The sequence below is a fragment of the Carassius auratus genome, chromosome 8 (assembly GCF_003368295.1).
Source record: "Carassius auratus strain Wakin chromosome 8, ASM336829v1, whole genome shotgun sequence".
Lineage (NCBI taxonomy): Eukaryota > Metazoa > Chordata > Actinopteri > Cypriniformes > Cyprinidae > Carassius > Carassius auratus.
The window spans coordinates 25,356,063-25,375,900 of NC_039250.1; the positions used below are offsets into that span (position 1 = coordinate 25,356,063).

The 19,838-nt window shown below is 43.0% G+C and overlaps 1 protein-coding gene across 1 annotated transcript; it reads right to left on the reverse strand.

Annotated features, from left to right (window-relative positions):
• Positions 1-2,011: 2,011 nt before the first annotated feature.
• On the reverse strand, positions 2,012-13,574 carry LOC113107783 (interleukin-17 receptor E). Its single transcript, XM_026270495.1, has 17 exons — positions 13,335-13,574; positions 11,558-11,573; positions 11,074-11,166; positions 10,908-10,999; positions 10,159-10,233; positions 9,966-10,077; positions 9,745-9,887; positions 9,354-9,422; positions 8,907-8,973; positions 5,991-6,166; positions 5,594-5,641; positions 5,471-5,516; positions 5,161-5,315; positions 4,625-4,693; positions 3,995-4,049; positions 3,804-3,911; positions 2,012-3,635 (listed from the first exon to the last, which is right to left on the reverse strand). The coding sequence occupies exons 1-17, from the start codon at positions 13,425-13,427 to the stop codon at positions 2,800-2,802; spliced, it is 2,253 nt and encodes a 750-aa protein (XP_026126280.1). The 5' UTR covers positions 13,428-13,574; the 3' UTR covers positions 2,012-2,799.
• Positions 13,575-19,838: the final 6,264 nt, after the last annotated feature.

Consider the following 19,838-nt stretch of genomic DNA (forward strand, 5'->3'; position numbering starts at 1 on the left):
GTGCTCCTGAGCCCACCCAAATGACTGACTTCCCAACCCACTCAGAATTAGATAAAGATTACAAAATGTATTATTATTATTATTTATTTATTAATTTTTTCTTGCGTAGATTAAAACTAATCTGAAGCCAGCTGTATTTTGAGAGGTTTAAGCTATAGCTTGAGGCTGTCCAAACAATCATAAAATGACTAGAAAACAGCAGCATATTTCTTTTAGTTGCAGAACGTAAGGCACTGAATTAAAGTGGAGGCTTCTGTCTGTTGCAAAAAAGTAGAGACTGACAATGAGATATTTACACACTATCATGGGAAGTTATGATGATTTTAAAGGGGCCATATGATGCGACTTAAATTTTCCTTTCTCTTTAGAGTCTTACAAGCTCTTGGTAGATGAAGAAGATCTGCAAAGTGGCAAAGACTAAAGTTTCAAATCCAAAGAGATATTCTTTATCAACGTTAAGACTCTGCCACACCCCCTAAAACACCTCGTTCTAACACGCCCAGACACGTCTACATCACTATGTGGAAATATATGGGTAATGCTGCCCAAATGTTGAAGCAAAGAAAGAAGGTGTGGTTTCAGTAACACAGTTAGTGTTGAAGCGGTCATGTGAGGGAGATGTGTGTGAAATCTAGGAGAAAGCAAAAGCACTTCAGAAAGCAGATGCTTTTAGGAATCTTTAAGATTCATTACAACAGAACAGCAACGCATTTTAGGGATGACAGTTTCACAAACCTAGAAGAGGAGGTAAAACTAAGGACATTATTAACTGTGTTTACATTTATTTTGAAAGATGAAGCTCACGATTATGGAAAGGGTCGTTACATTTCCGACGAGAGCTTGCAGTGTTTGGCCAATCACAGTGCACTGGGTCAGCTGGCCAATCAGAGCAGACTGTGCTTGTCAGAAGGGACTTTGTAGAAAACGAAACTAAAACTCACAACCTTTGGATTATGAGTCCGAAACTGACTTACTACAGGTGAAATTGACAATAACACCCTTACTGTACGTACAGCACAAATATTTTCAATAAACACTAATTTAACAATTTTTTGTGTTTTTTCCCCCCATGTTCCAAAGGTTATAGTATAGCAGATTATATTTGTTCATATTTATTTATGTATGTCTGTGTGTGTGTGTGTGTGTGTGTGTACAGTGCATGCATAATTAGGTAAGTTGTTTATACGAGAAGAAAATTTATATTCTGATCATATTTTGTTTTACCAAGCACATTTTACCAATTCCAAACCACTGTCACACATGCTTACTGTGCTGGAGCGAAGAGACACAGAAACATAGGAGAAACCAATAATCATAGCTTCATTGAACAGACCATCAGGAAAGCACACGTTGCACTGGGGTGAGACCAACAATACCGGTTGAGAATTGAGGGGCAGAACACACTTTAAATACACAGGGAACTAATCAGACACACCTGGGATAAATGGAACTGAACACTTGGAACAAATGAAGAGAGAACACATGTAGATTCACACTGAAGGCATCAAAACGATGAATTAACACATGTGCAATTATATACATAACAAAAACGTGTGAAACAACTGAAAATGTGTCATATTGTAGGTTTTGCTTTGATTACTGCTTTGCACACTCTTGGCATTCTCTTGATGAGCTTCAAGAGGTAGTCACCTGAAATGGTCTTCAACAGTCTTGAAGGAGTTCCCCGAGAGATGCTTAGCACTTGTTGGCCCTTTTGTCTTCTGTCTGTGGTCCAGCTCACCCCTAAACCATCTGGATTGGGTTCAAAGCAGCCTAGATAAAGATATACGAATATACAGCGAATATCAAACCTAAAACTAACTTTACGCTGCACAAATCTGCATGCATTTTACTGTTGGTCAAACTAGTCCAAGATGGTTCCAGATTCTGAATGGGGAAAAAGTAAGAAAATCATTGTGACCACATGAAAACAGTTTTACATGAAGGGTTTTTCCTGTACAAGACTGGGTCTGAGTATATTAAACTGGGCTTATAATCAGATAGATTCGAGTTTGAATGTTTGATATATTTATTTCAAACACAGAATTGCAGATTCTGGTTAACATTTGTTCCAAGGTGCTGACGTTCAGTGGTACAACACAAATACAAAGTCTACTGAAGCATGTCATTAAATATGAAAATACAACGTTTACATTAATTCTTCTTCAGATGTTATCTTCTGGAGAATTTCTTATCTTCAGGCAGCAATGTTCTTCCCTCGAGGGAATGCTTACTGGATAATCAGTCAGAAGGATCATATGAGAACAGCACCACAACGTCACAGTTACAGGAGCTTTCCTTCGAGTCCACACTTTCCAGGTCGTGTGCTTTTTCACAGCCATGAAAACCGCTCTGGGGCTTTGCTGGGAGATCATTTCATTCTGAATTTCCCCATTTTTAAGTGGCTTTGGATAAAAGTGTCTTGTAAATTAATACAGCAAGAGATTGACCTCAAGCAGGCGATAACATAAGATGTGCAAACAGTACGAAGTTCCAAGCATTGTCTAGAATAGCTGGATCTCAAACAGGGATGGATTTAATCAGCTTGAAATCACTTGAACACTGTCTGAGGTCTCGGTAGCTGCTGAATGAAGCCGAACACCGGGCTCTTGGGTTCTCTGGTCACAGCCAGAGCCAGACGTGTACCAGGAAGATCACAGGAACACAGTTTGATGTGTCTGCCCCCTGCTGGACAGACTGTACAGCTGGAGTCACCTCTGAAAGGTCTTCCTCCGTCCCTCGGTGTAAGAATAAGAGGACCGTGAGAGTTCAGGTAAAGAGAGCAGCCGTCTCGTCCTGCTAGGATTTCACTAGAAGCTCTGGCGCAGAGTTTCTCTTTCTGGACAAACACGCAGATACCACTTTACTGCGGCGCTTTTTGTGCCTCCACATCTTTCGCTTTGATTTGACTGATTTCCGTGAGGACTTGGGAAAGCCCGCTCCAGGAAGCCCTGCCTCTAGTCTGGGCGCGAGCTGACGTGACATGAAGAACGACATCGCTTTGGACAGAAGACGGGGCCAGCATCGCCCACTCCCTTGGGCTTCTCCAGCTCCATCCCATGAGTCGGTCAGGTCATGAATTAAAGAGGACAGGTCCTTCGAGAGACAGTACTTTGGGACACAGCGGAGCTGTTTTGGGATGGAAGTGCTGCTGTTGTTAAGTCTCTGGAAGCACACCAGTCCAAACCCCCTGGCGTGGCCATCGCTGCGTAATCCCGTCCACAGACAGCAGAGGGCGGCGTTGAGCACAGGAGCCGTGATGGAGGACGACTCCGCTGGCTTCTCCATCCATTCCCCATCACTGCACTTCTGCTCTTCCTCTTCAGCAGCACTATACAGCCCGGTCTCAGAGAACTGAGATCCAGCCACCCAATCGCTCTTCGCCAGTCTCAGAAACGCCTGAAGGGCGTCAGGGCTCCAGGCGATCAGGACGAGACCTCCTGCCTTCTGCACGGCCTGACACTGTCCGTACAGCCACGGCACGGGCCCCAGCTGAGCCAGAGAGGACGCCCACTGCGCCAGCCGCACGTCCATCGAGAGCTCCCCCTGCAGGACGGAGGCTAGACTGCAGACGGCAGAGATGTGCGCGGCGTCATCGGACGAGCACACGAGCAGCACGGGACGTCTCCGCCACACTGCAGAAACAAAGACATGTTCCTCTCTCACAGACTAACCAGGGACACAAACATTTTCAACAAACTGGCCTTTAACATAAGATCAATACATGCATATACCAAGTGTTTTGTGTGCGAGTAGTTTCATGTTTCCGGCCTAAAATCAACAGGAAGTGTCTACAGACTGACCTTTTGTTCTTCTTTTGAGCAGGTAGCACGTGATGGAGACCAGCACGGTCCCCACAGCCAGAAGAGTCAGAGCAGAGCCAGTGATGAGACCCCAGCGCCTGTGTGTGACTGTGAAGGACCAGGATGAGGGACACGGTCTACACCCATCTGTCAGCAAGTGTGTGTCAATGATTACAGAGCTTTCTACTTACAGTCAGGACAGATGATTCGTCTTCCAGATGATTCACGGAGATCCGAGCACCACACCTACAGACACACAGCAGCAGGTCAGCACACACACACTCATACTGGGGTCGGGGAGATAGCTCAATGATTTGGAAAACACTGATCAAAAATGTGTGTGTGAATCTGTGTTAAAGTGTAATGTATTTCTGTGATGCTCCGCTGTATTTTCAGCATCATTCCTCCAGTCTTCAGTGTTACATGATCTTCAGAAATCAGAATAATATGATGATTTACTGCTCAAGAAACATTTCTGATTATTATCAATGAGCTGCAACAATTTACTGAGAGCAACATTTTCAACAAGTGTATACTTTATAGTGCCTATAAAAACAATAAATAGTAATATGCTACATTGTATAGCCATACATTGCACATTTAATGTAAATAAATGGTTATTCTGCATAAAGATTTACTGCAAAAAATGTGTTTGAGATCACGTCCAGCTCATTCACTATATACTGCAGAAACAGTATGAGAGCTGAGCTGGAAAGACACAGAAAGAGTTATGAAGTATGAACGGACAGCCTGTAAACGAAAGGCAGGAGTGTGTGTGTGTGTGTGTGTGTGTGTGTGTGTGTGTGTGTGTGTGTGGTTACCTGCACACACAGTGCTGATGAGAGGACGGGGAAGGGCAGGCTCAGCTGGGCCTCAGTGGCGCCCCCGTGCTGAAGAGTGTGTGAGGGACAATCAGTTAGCTTCTATCACACTCACGCTTCCACATTTGAAGTTATTACAAAGCTTCTTACCACATCTGAGGTTAGATTAATATTTTCAATTATCATGAGAAGAAGAGCTATATAAGAAATCTGTTATATTCTACAGTGTGCTGCTACATATTGTAGTGCAGAACTAACGACTATTAGAAGCACTACAGAGAGTGGATCAAACCAGCATGAGCACATCATTTATCCCTTGGCCTTGTAAAATCTAGCTTACTACTGCATTATCTACCATTTACAAACATTTCACCATCATCATCAATGCCTTTAGCTCTGTAGTAAAAACTTCTTCAGTGATGATTAGCAGCGCTCCTCAGTGATGTGTTCTTCCTTCTTGTGCTATTTACTGTATTGCTGAATGCAAACAATCTGGAATAAACTCTTTAAACAGCAGGAAATCTAAATCTACTAACCACCAGCTGTGAGATGACGCTCCCTTGAGATGAACACATCTCTCCCCGTCTGGAGCACAGCTGAGCAGAAAACCAAGCCGAGACACTGGAGGACAGGAGCAGGTGCAGGTGCCGAGACCCGGGGACGACCCTCACGCTCCACTCAGAGCGGCCCTCTGACAGAGAGAGAGAGAGAGAGAGAGAGAGAGAGAGAGAGACAACCACACAGAGAGAGAGAGAGAGAGAGAGAGAGAGAGAGTGTGAGAGAGAAGAGTCAGGCTGGAGAACAGACATCAGCACTCTTCATCACACTCGCTCGCACACCCCTCACCTGACTCGAATGGACAGAAGACTTGATGACTGCCATTCAGAGAAAACTGCAACCAACACATCACAGACATAAGAAACATGAACGTCTGAACCATGCAATACTGTGAGCTTGATCATGTGTTACCTTCACACACATCTGAGGGTGTCTGTCTACAGCAGACACGTTATACTCCTGTTGAAAGAGCAGAATGCTTTAAGTGGGTCTGCTCAATACACAGTCACAGAATATATAGTATATGCTATATGCAGTATATGCAAATATGCAGTGCATCCAAGTTGACGTTTAATTTTTACTGAGAAAAGATATCTATCTTAAAATATCTCTCTTAATGCATTTGACTGGACTTTTAAAACTATTTTTACACAAAATATGTAACAATGAGATCATGTCAGGACAATGTAACAAATGCAGATCATAACATATGATCTACTGTTTCATATATTATTTCTGAAAAATGCACAGTATGCAGTAAGTGAACTCCGTTCATCAGGGCACTAATGATGCTCGTAGGATCACGTACCAGTTTCGTCTTGTGGAGGGTGGTGTTGGGGGCGGGGACACAGTGAGAGCTCTGCGTGCTGATTCGCCAGCACAGAGAGACGGAGGGATCTGATTGGTCAGCAGGGCAGACAGGCTCCCAATGTAGAACAGAGCCACGAACTGTAACTGAGCTCGAGGACAAGACATCACCTCCATCTGCAGACACAGATACTGCCGACATTAGACCACACTAAACCAGGTCCAGAACCTCCTGAACCAGCCGCTGTGCAGTTAGTCTGCTGTTACTCCATAGCGCTCCAGAAACAAACTGAGTTTTAACAACTTACTATTCTTACTGATTCTGTAAGAGATACGTGCCTCGATCTCCATGGCCGATCTCTGAAGAGAAATCGCATGTTTATTGTTTGGAAGAAAAGCAGGCTGCTGTCGCATTTTAGAGTTGCAGATGTGAGCACCACGGTTTACTTCCAATCCGCTCTAGACACTTCTTCGGATTGGGCAGAGGCTGCTGTAGCTCTAGCTTCTGTTGAAATGGACACTGAGAGTGCTCTCTCCTAGTGCTCCTCTTGCGATTATAAGCACATGAGGAGTTACTAGGTGGTAACTCGTGTAGTGACCAGATTAAAGCCTTAAAATGAGATTTTGAAAAATAATAAGAAAACAAAAACAAAACAAAAAACAGTCCCGACCCAATCCAGCTCCTCAAAGAGAGAGTGTGGCGAGTTTTGCGCCCCGTCATAAGACTGGGGAGCAACTTGTAGCACTTTGAAGCCACAGATGGAGCTGGACCAAAGTACAGTCATTATGACCAAAGCAAGGGCCTTAAGCTGTGCCCAGGACAAAGAGTGTTTCCCTTCAGGGAGGGCCATGGAAAATTCCATCAGAAGTGTAATGCTCCTTCCTGGCACCCTTAGGGGATCACTGAACAACCTCCGCCACCACTGGTGTTTTGGGGGGCAGTGGCCTCCAGTGAAATGTAACATACTCTGTTGCTTCCTGCCACATTTCAGGACACCAGACACCTAACCCCCCCCCCCCCCCCCAACAAACAAAGTGTCAAAATTAGTGCCCCTTTCGGAGAAGCTGGCAGCGTGGGAGCTACTGCCAAATATCTTCCCATGAGTAGAAAGAACTGTAGTGAGAGGCTACAGGATTCAGTTTGCATATCGTCTTCCATGTTTCAACTGCGTGGTCTCCACTTCTGTGAAACCGGCATGTGCATCTGTTGACACAGGAATTGCAGACTCTGCTGGTCAAAGGGGCCATAGAATGTGTTCCCCTGCCAGACAGAGAGATCTTAGTGGGTTGAACCGCTACCTCAACAGTCTAAAGGATGCATATTTCCATATAGAAATATTGCCACAACTCAGGAGGTTCCTGAGGTTCGCTTTCGGGGGCGAAGCTTACCAGTATCGGTTCTTCCATTTGGCCTAGCCTTGACATCACGCACATATACGAAATCCATGGATGCAGCTCTGGCTCCTCTACTACTCCAGAGCATCCACATTTTAAATTATATAAACAACTGGCTGATTCTGACCCAATTTCAAGAGCTTGCGCTTCAACATCAGGAAGCGTTCTCTCTCCTGCTCAGGGGACAACGTATTTGGGGGTGGTATGGGATTTGATCCCAATGCAGGCACAGCTGTCTCCTGCACACATCTAATCCATCCTAACCACCCTAAAAGAACATCAAGCTATGCCACAAAGTCACTGTTCATCACTTACAGAGAGTTTTAAGCCTCATGGCAGCTGCATCCACGTTGATACTTTTGGGCCTCCTGGACTGTGGTTGAGCTGCTTGAAAGAGTTAGCGCACCAGATTCTGCTTTGGGCACAGGACAAGTTCCTGTCCCTCAGGGCAATTTACATTCCTGGGCATATTAATGTGGGAGCAGACTTGCTTTACAAACAAGCTGTGAAAAACAGGAAAGACTTCACTTACTGTGTCCAGTATGTGCTCTTCAGATTTACGTCCACCGCACTAGTCAGTGGCATAAGTCAGAGCAGCTTTCCATATGTCATGGGGGCCGCAACCAGGGGTGCAGCTGACACCAGGCAAACATTTTCACATTGGGTGAGGGATGCTATAGCCCTAACCTACGAGGCGCATGGTCAAACTTCGCCTCTAGGAGTTAGTGCCCATTCAACCAGGGGGGTTTCATCTTCAAGGGCTTAGCAAGAGGTGCGCCCTTGCAGCAATTGTGTGATGTGGCAGGTTGGTCCTCTCTGCACACATTTGTCAGATTCTATAGTTTGAATGTCGATGCTACTCCGGGCTCTTCCAGGTTTCAGAATCCCAGGGTGTCCAGACACTTACAGTGCGGCGGCTTGATATTCTCGTTCCCATTAGCGCTATTGAGCGCAGCACCGAGAGTAGCTTTTGATAAGGGAACGGCTTGGTTTACTTGGCTGTAATCCTGTTCCCTGAAAAAGTGGGAACGAGATGCTGTGCCTCATTGCCGCACTGTCGATGTGTCTCTTCAGACAAAGGGGTAACCTGAAGATGTGTCCGTTTCACATCTATTTATAACCTGCAGGTGCACATTATCAATGACGTCACCTGCCGAGGTTATTTAAGCCAATTCTTGGAGTGTTTGACACACATGCTTCACAACCGGTCGAACAAAGAATATTCTCATTAGCGGTATTGAGCACAGCATCTCATTTTCAGGGAACAGGGTTACAGCCAAGTAACTCGAGCTGTTCCTCATGCTTTAACTCAGATGTTATACAGCGGTTCAGTTTTAACATTTATAATGGACATTTCGCTCATTTTACCAGCCATCATTGATATTTTCCACTGACTGGTTGCACAGCAGCTCCTTCTTTGTGATCGGTACATGTCACGCTGCCTTCTGGTTGAGTTATCACTTTGATTATGCACATCAACACTGATTATTATCGAATGATAACAAATGATCAGATGACTCACGCAGAAGTGCTCTCTCTCTTAATGGACACTGAGTGTTTCTTCTGGAATCAGGGCCTAGAAACCACAGCTGTGAACACAGAATAACACACATTACTAAGGATTTTCAGAAACAACAACGTGTGTGTGGGCATGTTTTTGTGACATATCAGGAACTTTGTATAATGACATGGGTATGACACAGGTATTGCAAGGAGAGGGTGACTTATGAGGACATTTTTCAAAACGCTTATAAATCATAAAGAATGAGTTTTTTTGAGAAAGTAAAAATGCACAAAGTTTCCTGTGAGGGTTAGGGTTAGGTGTAGGGTTGGTGAAGGACCATAGAATATACAGTTTGTACAGTATAAAAACCATTACACCTATGGGATGAACACACTTTACACAAAAACAAACTTGTGTGAGTGTGAGTGAGTGTGTGTGTGTGTGTGTGTGTGAAGAGCAGCACACCTGCACACAGACACAGGGCACCAGGTGGGGCAGTCTCAGATCAACGGTCGGCTGAAGCTTGGGGTCAGTCTGCAACACAAACACAACACCTCACTGAAGACCATATCACTTTCTGACGGCCACAGCTTCTTTTGAAGTACATACGGTCACAACACTGTGTATGCAGAGTAATACTCTATATTAGATTTCCACAAGGAGAAATATTTAGGATTTATTAAGCATAAATGAACAATGAGTTCTTGCCTGATGTATAAATACTTCTGATGCAATAAAAAAAAATTAAACAGTGACACAATTAGCACATTACCATGGTTTTATTTTCACCTCAATGAGAATGAGTTTCTCTTTTACTATGAAGTTTAGATAAAGAAAGATGAAATCTTTGACTCACCTCAGGTACATGGGTTATTTGAACACATTCTGCATGTGAAAATTTATAGCACAGGCTCATCCTCACTTTCTGGTCTGTTTCCAGTCGTACAGTGAAGAGTTTAGCGTGCTCATCCACCGTGACACTGGCTTTGGGCACTGGATCTGTAAGGCCAGGATCAGAAACAGCATGTGTGATAGACCGGGACAGAGACTGGACATTATGACCAGAGCGAGCCAGACCTGTGTGCTCTACGGCGTGATCTGCACTGATGAGCAGATGACTGTGAGAGTAAACAGACACGCTGACGGTGGATCCAGGCTGGGCCAGGAAACAGTCATACCTCACCGTCCACTGGAGGGAGACAGACACACACTGATGAACACACGGCACACACACACCTCCACACACTACAGGGCTTACTTAATCACCCACAAAGGTCTGATGGGATGTCAGCTCCCGCGTCTGGATTCTAGATGTGCGAGGCTCTTCTCCACTGCTGCTGTTCCACTGGTACAGAAGAAAACACTATCACCATCACAGTTCACACTGCAGCTGACCTCAGAAGAAATACATGAGTGCCCAGGGTTTTTACACCAATACTAGTGTGTGTGTGTCTGTATATTGTTCTAGACTCTAGCCTTTACACTCCATTTGACCTCCAGTGCAAACACAGGCAGTGTACACACTACACAGCGCTTGCATTCCTGTCTGATGACTGAATCTATACTCATGCGTTGTGTACAGACAGTAAAGATCACGTACGTCAATGCCTCATTCTCACTATCAGTGTGAACTATCCTGAAGTGAGCATCGCTACTCATTTCTGTAAACCAATAAAACACATTCACATGAAATCATCTCCTGCATTTACTACTCCAGTGGTTCTCAAATAATAGCATGCAACTAATACATAAATATGCATTTAGGAGAGGTTTATTGACGAGGAAGTAAAACACCTTCATATGATCGAAACTTCAAAAGTGTTTCACATTCATTCAGCCTCAAATCAACACAATGTAAAACCAAACGCAAGCCAGACTCCATGAAGTCCCACTAAAAATAATAAAAAAGTGTTCTGTGAAGCAAATCAGCTTATGATGATAAAGAAGCAAACTGTTGGAGCTGTGTCGGCCTGGGACTGAAGCAGACACTCAAAGTGAATCAGAAGAAGAGGAGAGTACCGTAACAGTGTTGTTGTGGATCCACATGAACAGCGTGTCAGAGGAACCGGTTTCAGAGTCTCTGGACTCCACCAGCAGCGTCTGGTTGGTCACTGTGAACACAGGACAGGAAGACTGAAGTCAGGAGGTCACGTGTGAGAGCTGTGCTCAGTGATGCTGTACGTACACAGAGTCTGGACGGAGAGCCGCACACGGACACACACGTCCTGCGAGAGCAGCGTGGAGAGTCTGAGCTCGGGCAGACGACGCTCCTTCAGTCCTGGAGAGAAACACACTGAGCGTTCACATCTACACCACGCTCAATGATGCTCAATGTGTCTTATCAACTCATTCAGTTCAGCTGTAAAGCAGCTCAGCTATATCATCTTTCAGCTTCGTGTCTTTGGTTAAAGAAAAGACACGCTGTTGTAATCAGTTCAGTACAGAGACGGTTTAAAGCTCATACTGTCAGTAGATACAAAAATACAGCTTCCTTTACACTCTCTGGAGACCACAGCCGAACACGAAACAAGTGTCAGTGTCGACAGTTTCATCAGAATAAGAGCAGGAACATGGAACAGAAACGTTTCCTTGAATGTCCCCTATTAAACATCCTTTACTGTACATGTCTGCAGTGTGCATTGAGAAGTGATGTGTGTGGCATTACTTACCAGCACTTCTGCTTTCCTTTAGACAGACAGAGAGAAAAAGAGAGATTTAGCTGGAGTCTCACACTTGAGCATTGTTTTCAGAGAAGCATCTTCACAGAGCATGCATCAGTGTGTGTGTGTGTGTGTGTGTGTGTCTCTATGTGTGTGTGTGTGTGTGTGTGTGTGTGTGACAGCCAGAGAACAAACATCCTTTTGTTATTTCTGGATCTCTTTTACTTGGTTTTGTTCCATGTTGACTGGTTTTCTTGAGATCTTGTGATGAGCAACAGATCTGGTCAAGAGACTGAACATTTAACACCCTATTGCTTTAAATACATATTCAAATATGATAAAACACATTAAGTGACATTTCTACTATTTACAGAAGTAATTTGACTACATTTCTACAGAGTAATTTAAACGGTTTACCATTTCTTTCTTTAGCTTTATGATTGTCAGTTTTGATAACAATAACAAAAGATGAAAATAAAACCTGAGATACATGTGGACACACAACTAGCCTCCTCAAGATAGTGTGTCCTAAAGTGTGTCCAAACATACAGCATTAAAACATGTCTGTACACAGCTGGAAACAGAGCGGAGGAGTTGTGCGACGGCTTCCAGAACACACTCGGACAAGTAAGAGCATCTCTGCAAACCAGGGAGAAATCTGATCGACTGGTTTTTGTTGTTGATTTACTGGTTTTTACAGTGTTTCTACACTGCATGCAGACACAGCTCATTTCTGTGCTGGAGAAGGGTCTCAAACGCTTCTAGGACGCTCTCTGTACTTGGTCTCTGTGTGTCGAGTGTTGTTTGACTCTCTTCAGAGGTATTTTACCAGAACACACGGTGACTTTAACACTATACTGGGATCCAACAGCAAGCAAGTCCCTCTTAAACTCCCAAACCATCACGGAGCACAAAAGAGGGAGCAAATAAAATAAAAAAAATAGTGTACATTTTTTTTTTTTTTATTGACTATATTTAACTGGAATCCTGAATGTGATGCAATTGAATACACTTTTATGCGAGCAGTAACATGTAGAAGCGGTCTATAGAGTGAAATCACTGACAGCGATGTGTTTCTCGACGAGTCTGCAGATGTTCACCTCGAAGCACTCAACACACAGCAGATGACTTCATTTATCATTTACACTATATTTCTGCTTTCAAAATATGGACACGTGATTGTTTATGTGACATTTACCTTTTCAATCTTTTTCCATTTGACTCCTAGCATAGGTTACAGTCATAGCTCTACAAATTCACATCAGAAGTGAGGGGGAATTTGAAGAAGAGCAAAAGCTCCCCGTGGTTCTCTGAGTTACCCCTGTCTCTGATGATACACCAGAACACCGTGTCTTTAGTAAAGTGTCTAACACGGCGGTGGGTTTATGAACACACTCAAACAGCTTCTCCACCACTGACTCGAGCGGGTTTACATCCAGCAGAATATATATCTGAGTCAAATAACACCCGAGATGCTTTTCCCCATGATCCTGCTGTCTTCACTACCAGCTCAATGATTCAAATAAGGAAATAAATTACATTTTACATTTCTGAAAAAAATAAATAAATAAATAATTCTTATGACATTTAAGATGAATTCAGAAGTTGAAGTAAATGAGGAGTTTCATATGTGTCACAATGTTCAGTATTGATTTCCATGTGTAGGCTGTGTGTGAGGTTTACCTGTAAACACATGCGCTCTTATAACAGTCTCGCATAAAAACATGGACAGCTCTGCCCTTGTCAACAAGCATTCAGTGTGTGTTCAGAAGAAGATCTCGCTCACCTGTCTGACTCGGAGACTCTCTCGCAGAGGGAACGCGCATTTAAACAGAACACACAGCAACACCACGCGCGCGCTACACCACGAGCTGTACATGGCCGACAAATCAAAACATCAGCTAGTCTTAGATGTGCATTATTCCAGCAGAGCCGGTCACGCAGACAGCGAGTCAGAGTTGTGTAGAGTTGACTAGAGTTGAGTCTATCACATGGCTGCGCTCGCGCTGGGGGCAGACGGGCTTTTGGTGACGTAAAGCACCGGAATTCCGGCGCCTCCTTCGAAATGTCACCGACTTCCGCGTTAATCAAAATTTACATATGTGCATGAAGCAGACGCCTTTACACAAGCAGCTTACAGTGCATTTACATGCCTGAGCTCGACTGCCTTTAACAAAGACTGAAAGGTAAGGTAAACATGATCGACACATGAGAACTGTCAATCACAGCTCGAGACAAATTAGGATCTGATCTCTGTGATGTTAGAGATGTTGTTGAATAAAACAAAAAATCAAAGTCACAAACATCACTGAATTCACACCTGGCTCCTCATCATACATTCCAGTCGATCACTTGATATTTAGACATGCTTATTATAATTAACATTCCAGATTGTAGGGATGCACAGTATATTAAGTCCAAAATGCAAATGACTGGTTATAATGGGAATTTGGGAACTGTATTGGTTTTAATGGAAACTGTGATGGTTTCTATTGTTTTTTTGTTTGTTTTTTGTTTTTACTTAGTAATGTTAAAAAAGTATGTTTTATATCTGAAAAGTAGGGTGATCATAAATCCTCTTTTTGATGAATATGTCTTGGCTGGATTTTCCAGGTTTTGGCTTTGTTTTCTCGTTGACAGTCTGCATACACTGCATATTTTCATTTCTCTGACACACCATGATTGGTTGGTTATGTACAATGCCTGCATGCTGTTGGTCAAACTTCCTTTCAGTCAAATCCTTCTGCAAGTGATAGAATATTAGGGGGCAAAGAGGATATTAATAAAGTATCACTAAACAGTGTTGGGTAATTATTCTTTAAATATCTACAAGAGGGCATACTAACAAGTGAACACTGCTTGACTGCGCTTTAGCGGCTATAACAAATGTGAAAAATGGCTGATCACCACACGTTGACCATCTACAAAATATAACGTACATACAATAATAACATGATATGCAATGCATAAATATATCACATTGAAGAAGAACCTAGAAATACCTAGAATTATGCTAAATAGGAATGGCAATGCAGGTAGTGTGACATTAATCGGCTACCGTTATAACACACACAAACAAACTGCCAATATCTCAGTTACAAGACAGAAATATATAATCCGTATTCACTTACTTCACATGCATACACACAGTAATCTAACATAAATCAAATTAAATGGCAATCAAGCGCCTTTGGACTAGATCGAGTGAAGCTGGTCCACTCTCACATGCACACTGCATCTGCTTTATATTTTCAGTCTGTTTTCTGCCTCAGCACGGGATGCTGCATTTACACTGTGCACTCTGATTGGTCAGATTCATTCCGGACATTCAAGAACATCAGGGCCTTTTGTTCTGCCATCCCAGAATTCATAACAAAAGGTCTGCATTCTGACATTAATTACCTTCAGGTAAGGCTGGGAGCTGAATGGATCGAGCCACAACTTGTGAGTAAGTTCTACTTTCAGTGTCCACACTGGCTGCCCATTCAACTGGGAACACCTGGCTGACCTTCCCCACTGTCCAGAGGCATTAACAATCATAACCACATCACCGATCTCTAGTGTCCTCTTTTTTGTCCTCCACTTCTGGCGAGCTTTTGAAGCAAAACAATTTTCTGACAAGCTTTGTGAAATTATACCACATAAACTTTCCAGAAGACAGTCAGCTTCCCTCAGAAATCAATATTGGGGATTTCCTTCCAATCGTGAAAGTGAAGTGTACCCGGGCCTTCCTCCACACATGTGACTGACCACTCGCTCACACCAACAGGAGGAGGGTCAGTGTTACTCTCTACACTGCACTCAGCCTGAGGGATTCCTACTCTTTCAGTCACTGAGGAGACATGGAAAACAGTGCATACCGCAGGAACGGTATGATGGAAAATATGAGTGGTTTTGAAACCGTGACATTTTCAAATCGCAGTATACCTTGAAACAGGTAATCGGCCCATGCCTAATCCAGTAGCAGTGTCAGGTTCAGGAGAGAGTGAAGCCAGTCTGTGTGCCTTACCTCAGAAAACTTGTATTTGATGGAAAACTTCACCGATGGAGGATTTGGCATTGGTGTGGTTACAGTTACTGACCCTTAGAAAACAGACTGGCTAACTCACTGCTTTGATCTTCAAGAGACATTAGGGGTTGTTCAGGCCAGATATCTGGTGGCAGCTTGAGGAATGGTGGTCCCTGACTCCCACAGCTCTCTACTTTGAGATCCTGGATGGATGTTTTGGATCGATGTTCTGAGGGATGTTGGTACACAATCTGATTTGTGTTGCAGCCTGGAATTAAATCAAATAATGCTGGTCTTGTCTGGCCAAAGGAGAGCTGGACCCCCTTCTAAGCCTGGTTTCTCCCAAGTTTCTTTCTCCATTTCTGGCACAAATGGAGTTTTGGTTCCCTGTCACCTTTGGCTTTGGCTTGCTATGCAGACCATAAAGTGAGTAGGTCATCTAGTAACTGTGAGTCACCCCAGTCACGTCTCTTATCCCACAGGTGCTGCACCACTATCTTTCTCTGGTAGTATAAGGGATCATATTACCCAGTCATATTGGCTTTCCAGTACACTGTAAATGTTGCACATTATCATGGTGTAATAGTGTTTACCTCAATGAGTATAGCATGGAGGGTCAGACTGACAGGGGGAGGTGCGTAACTGTTGATGTACAATTACTGGCCCATTACCGCAGTTCAGAGATGCCAAAGGCTAGGAGTGAACAGAGCTGGTCAACCAAGTCTTTGGCCTCCTCCTTGGAGGTAAGGCTATGTAGACCAGAGGTCTCCAACTCTGCTCAAGGAGAGCTATCTTCCTGCATTTTTAAGTTCCATTTTTATTTTTGTAACTATGCCTTACCATATGGTATGAATGAGGTCTTCTGGCTTTACTTTAAGGTCCAGTTATGTCTCCATTGATACATCCCCCATCTGTAATGATCACTTTACTCACTGCCAGGAGGACTCTGCAGCTGCTTACAGAACAGTCTACATACAAGATGTCTTTTGTGGTACTATAGGCAGGAGTTCCTTTTGGTTTAAGTCTCAGAGCTGGTATTTACAGCTCGCACATTTAGGTTGAAGCATTCGGTTGCATCTTATTGGAGGAAATTTTCTTATGCCATCCGCAGCATTAAAAAAACTTTCTTGGGTCTGCTGATGTAAGATGTGTATGGTAGGGTTGGTCTTTGGTATATCTTCTTTTGCATGTATTATATCTCTGGTTCTAGGTGTAATATAACCTACCCCAAAAAACTCTTTCTCACCTGGATAAAGCCTATGTCTGGATTGAGAAGTATCATCATCATAATAGACAGCCTCAGCAGGCTGTGGTGAGTAGGTATAGAGCGTATGTATGTTGGGGACATTAGCATATGTCAGCTGGGTGAAAGTATGAAAGTGTGATCCCTCATCTGACTTGTCAGATGCCCCGTCTGGCTGGCCAGTGTATGCTGCTTACGTGTGGGTTGTGGCACATTAGTATGAGGGGCTGGTACTGGTGTCACTGATCGGCGAGGAGTCTCTATCCCTGTGTCTCTTTGGAGAGGGATACCTCAGGGTGCATTTACACTTGCTTCGGTTGCCTTATTCGAACCAGAATTGGATTGGAGCATTATGAACAACACCTTAAGAATCTGGAGGGGCTATCTTCCCACGAAGCATATAATCTTTTCCTGGACTGTGCCCAGCTGATTTTCACTTTCAAAAAACATCTAAAGACTCATCTTTTTTGCCAGGACTTAACCAACTAATACTAGCACTTAACTTAAAAGAACCTGGCTCCGTGTTCTCTACTAGACTAACTGAGACTTGTCATAACTTTTTCATTCTGCATCTGCCCATCAAGTACTCGCTGGATCACTCCTCTGCTATCAACGAGAGGAACATCTGTACTTCCTCAACAGACAACACAACTTTTTGGTTGTTAAAAAAAAGGTGCACTTGTTCAAAACAGATGATTAAAATTTAGCGTTTCATAAGTGACACAGGTAGTGACGATTCTCTGCGGCCAATCCGTTTTGGTAATACTGTAGTACAGTTCACTCGGAACCTCAACCGAGGTGGTCCTAAAAAAAGGACCAGGTACCAGGTACTGTACCCAGTGGAAAACACCCCAAAACTGAAGCATGCTGTGCCGTATCATGCAGCGGAAAAGTGCCATAAGTGCCAGCTTATGTTCTCTTGGGTCTTCTCCATCCCCTCTGTGTTAGTGTTATCTAGCAGTGTGACTTTGGAGGACATTTGTTCGGCAGCTGGCTAGGCCTCTCTTATAATATGGATATAGACTTAACTTCAGGTTTCCAGGTTTTATCTGTATGAACAGGTGTCAGTGCATTTTCTTTTATCAGTCTGTGCATATGATAGCCATTTGAATCAATCTGTATGAAGCCCTGGCTATATAAATATAATGTACTTGACTTAATGAATCTAAAAAGAAATACCACTTCCAGTTCAGTGTCATACTGGAAATAAGGGGTAAAGACACTGGTTACCTGGTTCAGGTGTGTTTGATTTGGATTAAAGCTCCAGAAGCATGATAGGACACCCTGATGTTTAAATGAATGTCCCTGTCCCTTATGGCATACATCATGCACACTCTCGGTCTTAGTGACTAACAATGGCTGCCACATGCACATGTCTGGTAAGTCCAGAGCACCATAGGGTGTCACATTCATTATTTTAGTCACTATGTGCCCTCAGTGCTCACTTTTGTTGATCTCTGCAGCTGACTTCTACCTGATATAAGTGGAATTATGTCTTGAAAGTGTGGACTCAGAGGAAAACCACAAGGGCTTAGGGTTTGATTCAGTGTATACTGCATGTAAACAATACAGGTCATCCAGGTGTTCTATTCATATATGCACAGTATACAATTCCCAACTGGTTTAAAAACAGATATGGACAATATATTCATAAGCATATAGAACCACAGTGAAATCAAACAGTAGTTTGCATTAATCATGCAAGTGTTCCTGCATATAGTGACATGTTTGTGCACTTTGGAGTATGCACATCTGAAAGACTTTAAGATGTGTCAATCAGCAGTTGTACAGCTTCATGCATTCAGCTTCAAAGACTGCCACAAGCAGTGAATGACAGGAAAAGAGCTGAGCAGCAAGCACAAGGTTTTGCTCATGTTATCTCATGATCTTTTTGAAGTGAACACATGCACTGTCTCACTTTTTTTCACTCGTATAGGAGAACTTGAACTGTGGATATGACACAAACACACAGATAAAAAACCAACATAGCAAGGCATCAGTAGTGATTATCTCACCACAACTCATGTGAGAAATACTACTCCATGTAATCTTGGTTAGACCATCATAGATTTTATCATCATTGCATCATCACATATCACTGTGCTGTTGGTATTTCATCGTGTTATCATCTCAAAATATCATTCATTATTTATCTCTAGCGGGTGTATATACATTTACCATTCAAAAGTTTAGGTAAATAATAGTGTTGGGCAATGATTACAATTTATAATAGCGATTAATCGCATAGCACATAGCTAATCATGCAATCAAAAGTAGTGTATTGTGGACTTTTTCCATTTAAAAATAATGTTATATGAACAAAATTGCAATAACATTTGGTTTGCGAACATTTTAAACACATAGGGTGCTTTTTCCCAGCAGTGTTCTTTTACACAGTAGCAGTTAAAATAGTTATTGTAAATCTTAACTTATGACATTAATGTAATTAAATTAAAGGGATAGTTCACCCAAATAGTAAAATTATATCATTAATAACTCACCCTCATATTGTTCCAAACCCGTGAGACCTCAGTTCATCTTCAGAACACAGTTTAAGATATTTTAGATTTAGTCCGAGAGCTCTCAGTCCCTCCATTGAAGCTGTGTGTACGGTCTACTGTCCATGTCCAGAAAGGTAAGAAAAACATCATCAAAGTAGTCCATGTGACATCAGAGGGTCCGTTAGAATATTTTGAAGCATCGAAAATACATTTTGGTCCAAAAATAGCAAAAATAGCAATGCTTTATTCAGCATTGTCTTCTCTTCCGTGTCTGTTGTGAGAGAGATCAAATCAAAGCAGTTTGTGATATCCGGTTCATGAACAAATCATTCGATGTAACCGGATCTTCTTGAACCAGTTCACCAAATCGAACTGAATCGTTTTAAACGGTTCGCATCTCTAATACGCATTAATCCACAAATGACTTAAGCTGTTCACTTTTTTTAATGTGGCTGGTGTGTGTGTCTCTCTCTCTGTGTGTGTGTGTGTGTGTGTGAGAGAGAGACAGTCAGTCACTGCTCCGTTGTGGATATTCAC